Source organism: Cimex lectularius, unplaced genomic scaffold (genome assembly GCF_000648675.2).
Source record: "Cimex lectularius strain Harlan isolate CLEC.00 unplaced genomic scaffold, Clec_2.1 scaffold425, whole genome shotgun sequence".
Lineage (NCBI taxonomy): Eukaryota > Metazoa > Arthropoda > Insecta > Hemiptera > Cimicidae > Cimex > Cimex lectularius.
In genome coordinates, this window is record NW_019392959.1 from 12,946 (window position 1) to 19,770 (window position 6,825).

The 6,825-nt window shown below is 39.3% G+C and overlaps 1 protein-coding gene across 1 annotated transcript; it reads right to left on the reverse strand.

Moving 5' to 3' along the window:
- Positions 1-1,304: 1,304 nt before the first annotated feature.
- On the reverse strand, positions 1,305-2,628 carry LOC112126099 (type II inositol 1,4,5-trisphosphate 5-phosphatase-like). The gene is made up of 4 exons (XM_014387434.2): positions 2,544-2,628; positions 2,274-2,346; positions 2,073-2,204; positions 1,305-2,002 (listed from the first exon to the last, which is right to left on the reverse strand). The coding sequence occupies exons 1-4, from the start codon at positions 2,615-2,617 to the stop codon at positions 1,370-1,372; spliced, it is 912 nt and encodes a 303-aa protein (XP_014242920.1). The 5' UTR covers positions 2,618-2,628; the 3' UTR covers positions 1,305-1,369.
- Positions 2,629-6,825: the final 4,197 nt, after the last annotated feature.

Consider the following 6,825-nt stretch of genomic DNA (forward strand, 5'->3'; position numbering starts at 1 on the left):
TATTTATTCCTTTATAAACAAAAAATTCATTTGATCCGGAGATGTTTTGGTCGATGTTGGTTGTTATGTGGGAGTGTACGGTGTGATGTATTGTAAATGTATTATACTAAGTGGTAATAATAAAGTATAGTAACTTCGTCGTAAATATGTATTTCACGTTAGATCTAAGAGTGATCCTTAAGACCAAATCTGGCTGTGATTAATAAATAAATTATTCAGAAATCGTGAGATGTATGATGTAGGTCCTACCGTATCTCACGATTTCTGAATAATTATTGATTAACGGTCACTAATCACCACACAAAAATAAATAAATTGTTCATTCATTCAATCATCCTCTCTTTCAAATTCTTTTTGTTTCTCTCTCCCTCTGTCCCGCCCCCTCACCCTCTCGCTCACTCTCTCTCACTCACTCACTCTCTCCCTCCCTCCCTCTCTCACTCTCTCTCTCTCTATCTTTCTCTCTTTAGGTGGAAGAGTGGTCCTCGAGACCAAATCTTGAGATATTGTGTAAATAAAGCGATATCAATCAATCAATCTCTCTCTCCCTCCTTCCCTCTCTCACTCTCTCTCTCTCTTTACATGTAAGAGGGGTCCTCGAGACCAAATCTTGAGAGGTTATGTAAATAAAGCGATATCAATCTCTCTCTCTCTCTCTCTCTCTCTCCTTCTTTCCCTCTGTCTCTCTCCCTCCCTATCACTCACTCTCTCCCTCCCACCGTGTCTCTCTCACTCTCTCTACCTCTATCTCACTCCCTCCCTCTCACTCTCTCTCTCCCTCTCTGTCTGTCTGTCTCTCTGTCTGTCTGTATGTCTCTCTCTCTCTCTCTCTCTCTCTCTATCTCTCTCTCTCTCTCTCTCTCTCTCTCTCTCTCTCTCTCTCTCTCTCTCTCCCCTCTGTCTCACTCCAATTCTGTCTGTCTCTCTCCCTCTCTCTCTACTTCTCNCCCCTCTGTCTCACTCCCCTTCTGTCTGTCTCTCTCCCTCTCCGTCTCTCTCCCTCTCTCTCTATTTCTCCCCATCTGTCTCACTCCCCCCTCTCACTCTCTCTCCTTCTCTCTCTCACCCTCTCTCTCTCTCTCTCCTATCTCTCTCTCCCCCCTCTGTCACACTCCCCTTCTGTCTGTCTCTCTCCCTCTCTCTCTATTTCTCCCCATCTGTTTCACTCCCCTTCTGCCTCACTCCCTCCCTCTCACTCTCTCTCCTTCTCTCTCTCTCTCTCTCTCTCTCTCTCTCTCTCTCTCTCTCATTTTCTCTCTTTTAGGGTATGGTATAATTGTAAAACATTTCCTGAAGGATTAAAGTGATCAAATATTATATACATTTACTTTCTTTTGGACTGGCCATGAAATAGAACACAAAAAGAATTTCAAGTCAATTTCAAGATAAATTCACCCACGACCGGTTTGTGGTCGCTCTCTTTGTACTTCTCGATACTTTCGTACTTAACGGGTGTGATTGCATTGTTTTTCTTCGAACGGAACAAGATCCTGTCTGCCCAGGAAGGTGTTTCTTCCCAATTATACTTGTCAGTGGCCGGTTTGAACTTGAACGTTGGTCCGAAATTGATATTCTGCTCCGTTAACTCTTCAAACGCCTTTTTCTCCTTTTGAGTTTTCTTGAGCTGATCGTAAGTTAGAAGCGTAGTCCAATCCTTCTTCTCGATATACTCCTTGGCCTTAGTTTGATTTAGCTCGATCTTGAAGTTCAAATTTCCGAGCCAAAACACGAAATCACTATCTCGATCGTAGTTCTCCTTTATATTCTTTTTGACATCTTCGTATTCCTCCACCCTCTTTTTTTCATCGACTTTTTTGTCGAGCTGCAAACCCACGAAAGTGAATTGTTTTCCCAAATATTTGAAATTCGTGATGATCGCGCCGTCTTTGGAAAGCCATTTCAAATTCACACCTCGCGAGTTCACTGATAATTCAAGGTTTGAATATATGCTAACCTTGAGGAAGATCACAAATCCATTGCCCTTACGTATACTGGCTTCGATCTAAAAAGAAATTTTAGTTCAAAAACTATTGCAACGCTTTTCATGTTATCTTCCAAATAAATAAACTTGCCGGATAATAGGATTTTTCGTTTACATGGACCTTCAAGGCTTCGATCCATTCGTTGTCCTTTTCACTAGCCAATACTCCTAAATTTTGTAGTCCGACCACAATCATCTCAGGCCCTTCGGTTTGTACCATTCTCTAAAACCAAATAATTGTCGCTAATAGATCGCGTAAGTAGAAGAAAATCTAATTTGTTTCGTTACTTACAGCCACGCCGAGTAAGTCTGTGAAATTTGCCGGTAAAAAGTTGCTATTAACGTTCCAAGTGACAACACGGACCCTAAAACAAAAGAAGGAAATAAATTTATTACAAAAATGTATTTGCTTTTATTAATCTAAAAGCATTAATAAAATAAAAGACTCTCCGGTTGGCCTACTTACACAGATGTAAAGCCACATCATGCCTTTAACCCAGAAATACCAAAGAACCTTTAAATAAATTCTCAATACGAAATATTTATTGTTATAATGGTTTACTTTAACTCTGTATTGTTGCCGGCTATCACGCCAGTGAAGGCTGCGAAAGCCAAAGTTGTCGAGAGTAAGCTCATAGCTGCTGATGACGTTCTTAAGACTGATATTCCACCGCGTCGTGTACTTTTTATATCCCCCAGGTCCAACTGTGCACACAAAGCGCAAAATACGCATATTAAACATTTGCTCATTTGTTACTGATAGTTTTATAACATTGCGAAGTGAATAAAAATCCGACCGTTTTTTTATTTTTTTATTTTTTTTATTTTTAAGGGAACGCAACCACCAAGGGTCATGATTGTCCCAATGACTAACTCATTATCTAATAGGTAGAAAGACGCATACAGATTAAACCTACCCACGCGGTCGGTCGACCTAGTATATTTGTCGATCTATATTTATTTATCATTATTCTATATATATTATTATTATTTATTATCTTTATTATGGTCATATCTAATTATTATTATCTTATTATCTTTATTTATGTTATTTAATTTATCTTTATATATCTGATCTTGTATATATAAAGAAGGACAAACAGTGTGAGCTCATATTTTGTCGAGTAGATTTGCTGATTTGAGGAAATCAAACAAATTACATATATTACCATTGTTGTCGCCTAGCATTTCTTGGATGCTTATAGGCAAGGAGTGTAGACGTCTATGGGCTGAATGTAATGAGCATGACGTAAATATATGTTTGATTGTGACGATTTGATTGCACATTCCGCAAATTGGAGGTGCCTCTCGCCCCATCAAATGACCCTTAGTGGCTCTACAGTGTCCAATCCTCAACTGTGCAAGAACCACTTCTTCCCTTCTACTATTTCTGAATGAAATAGGCCAAGCATCTACAGAGTTCTTTATTTCCCGTAGTTTGTTTTCAGATATGTTAATCCAGACCTGTTCCCATTGACCCTTAACTTTTGACTTGTAAACTATAGTCATATCACCCTTTGAAACGTTCCTGATTTGAATAATGGCTGCTTCTTTTGCAGCTTCATCTGCCAAATGGTTTCCTTTAATGTTTACATGTCCAGGAACCTAGACGAAGTAAACGCTCTTTCCCTGCAGTTGGAGGCTCTCCAGTGACGCCAGCACCTCCTGCACACCAGGATCATCTGAATAGGGGTGTTCCAAGGCATGTAAGGCCGATTCTGAATCAGAGCAAATCACATAGCTACTATTCTTATCAGAACATATAAAATTTAGAGATTTCCGTATGGCTAGTAGCTCAGCGCTATAGTTGCTACAGAAATGATGTAGAGAGAACAGAAATTTGTTAGGGCCACATATAGACGCAGCTCCCACGCCTCTGGAGCTCCTTGATCCGTCCGTATAGATAAATGCCGCTTGTGGGAGTGCGTTTTTTATTTTCAAAAACTCCTGCTGGTATACATGAAAAGGTGTAAGGGCTTTGGGAAATTTGCAAGTTAATACAAAATTTTCGGTTTAGGAAATGTCCAAGGAGGGATGGGAGCCACTGATTCTTTTTGCACCTACTTTTCTTTTAATCCGACCGTTAAAAGTTAAGATTGTACAGTGGTCTCAAAAAGATGGTGTTATGCAAACGTGTGATAATGATGATATAGTCATAATTGCTGAAAAATATTCTCCTTTCAACATTACCTCTATACTCTATCGGACTTCTCAATTTATCTTATTACATTTATGATCACTGTAGTGGCTACAATCGTATATTCAATACTTTTAATACTCTGAGCGCGACGTGATTCTCTTCCTCACTAAACACTGATGACTCTTTTGTAATATTTCTTAAAATTTTGCTTAATTTTATTTCAATGATCAGATTAATTAGGCAATCACATTTTCCGAAATCCTACTCCTCTGAATTGAAAATTCTATTCCTCGCCTCGAATTACAAGAGAATTAAACTTCTGAATGATTACATGAGATATTATTCCACCCGATCACACTCTCTGTCTTACATAAGCTATAAATTCATATATTGAAAGTAACGTTCCTCACAACATCAAAAGTTTCTGGACTTTTGTTAACGTCACACGTAAAACTCCAGATCATTTTAAAAGAGAGGGAAACAATTCTTTTTAAAATGGACCATCCTCTGGTACACAGATGGATCTAGAACGCAAGAAGGTAGGGGCAGGAGTATTTGGACCTGGAACCAAATACTCAAAACCCAAGGGAAAATACACCAGTATCTTCCAAGCTGAGATTCATGCAATCGAAAGATGTATCCATCTAAACCTAAGTAAAGGGTACAAAAACAAGGATATATCATGTCAGATAGCCAAGCAGCCATCAAAGCACTAAGTTCAAATATCATTAGTTCAAGGATGGTGCTGAAATGCAAAACCAAACTAAATATATTAGGTATGCACAATAAAGTCAGCTCTTGCAAGGAAAGGGGCTGCTACACCGCTAACTGGACCTGTCCCTTCTGTGCCATAGGAATCTACACTATTAACGACTATCTCACAGAATTCTAGTTGACGTTGATCGACCTACGTAGTTTAAACTGATGTTGTATTGGATCTTCTTGAGGTAATTACAGGTGAATAAAGAACATCACTATTGGGTTTCACCAAGCTTCGGCGAATGTTCCGCCATCATCAGGGCCTAATTTATTAAAAAACAAAATTTACATGAACAGAGTTACATAAGCACATCTTATATAAATACATTACAAAAATACAATTACGTATTTAACCCAGTTGTTAGGAAAATTCAATTTATTGCACGTTTGTTGTTTTTTTGAAGTGAAGGTGAAAATGAATCTATATACTAAAAAACAAAAACCGTCTTGCTTAAAGACTAGTAACCCTCATCGGTCATCCTTTGGTTTCACTTTTTCATAAGTTAACACTAGATCTCAGGTACATGTATTTCTCTATCATAGATACGTCATATATATACAACTTTTTTTTTACTGTTTTTTAACTTAAAATTATAATTTAACTATATACGACTACAAGGATTTGAAGAAAATTGAGAACATACATCGGACGGTTATAACATGGTAAGGGACCCATCCCTGTTATCAATCCCGGTGTGATTAGACACACCAACTTGCGCTTTATTTCGATTCATGAACAGTTGTAGGATTCCCGAATGTGCCATGTTGGAGCCCAGTCGATTCATTTGTAAATTACAAGTGTTTTTCGTAACATGAACAAAGACTTTTTCCAAAAGTAGTCGTCTCTCCAAGTTCAACTCTCTGCCCAGGATCCCAGGGGAGTCCAACTTGAAGAAATGACCACTTTCCGTCGCATGTGTTGCCAATCCCGTGGTTTTCTTTCTATTTAAACAGTCCAGTCTATGTTGGTTCATACTTATTTCTACTTTTTGTTTTGTTTGCCCAACATACTGGATATGGCAACCCGCACATGACACCTTGTAAATCACACTCGACTGTGAGCCTATTGGCTCCTTCGCCTTTAGGTTTGAACATCAATCTCAGACAGGACAAAAAGAAAATGAGGGAACTTTGGAATTCACTCATTGGACATAGACAATCCAAGAATCTTCTAACCAATTCTGGTAGGAAAGAAATTACAGAATGTGTCAAAGGAAGCAGGAACAGACTGCGAATGCTAATAGGATTCCTAACAGGACATTGCAAATTAAATTGATACTTAAAGACAAATGGATTGTTAAATCCAAGATGGCACATGCAGATTCTGCAACGAGGCAGAAGAGACACTAACACATCTACTAACAAACTGCGGAGCTACACTAGCCCGCAGGAGGAAATGTTTTGAGATGTATAATGTGACCATAGAAGAGCTTCAACCACTGAAACCGGGCCTATTAATCAAGTTTCTTGATGAAATAGGACTAACCGATGTGCTTTAGGCAGAGCACGGGGGATAAAATAGCTCTTAAAGGGCGCAGTATACTATACCCTGAAATTACATCTACATCTAACGTCACACGTAAAACTTCAGATCGACCTAGCAACATGTACTTTAATCACCATCTAAAGCTGGCCATTCACGATTGCTCCTAGCAGTCCAAACGGAGCGACGCCGTTCCAAAAACCACGTCAATGGCAAAACTGAACTGGCGTGCCCGGCTGTGCCGAAATTCGACGGGTCCAAACTCCATCGCGCCACTCCAAATATCTACGGCGCGACGACGGCATGACGCGTTCGTGAATGGGAAAACCTGGCGTGGAGAGTGGGGATTTTGGCGCGCTGGCCTGGTCGCGAATGGGAAAACCCTCCTTTTTTGGCGCAGGATTGATATAAATGGATAGGAGAGAAAATCAAATAAATAAAAAGGATAGGAGAGAAAATTGC

Coding starts and splice junctions, on each gene's coding strand:
- LOC112126099 (XM_014387434.2), bottom strand. CDS start 2,617: ATGAGCTTACTCTCGACAACTTTGGCTTTCGCAGCCTTCACTGGCGTG. Junction 2,347..2,543: donor GGCAACAATACAGAGTTAAA/GTAAACCATTAT, acceptor CTTTTGTTTTAG/GGTCCGTGTTGTCACTTGGA. Junction 2,003..2,072: donor ACGAAAAATCCTATTATCCG/GCAAGTTTATTT, acceptor ATTTCTTTTTAG/ATCGAAGCCAGTATACGTAA.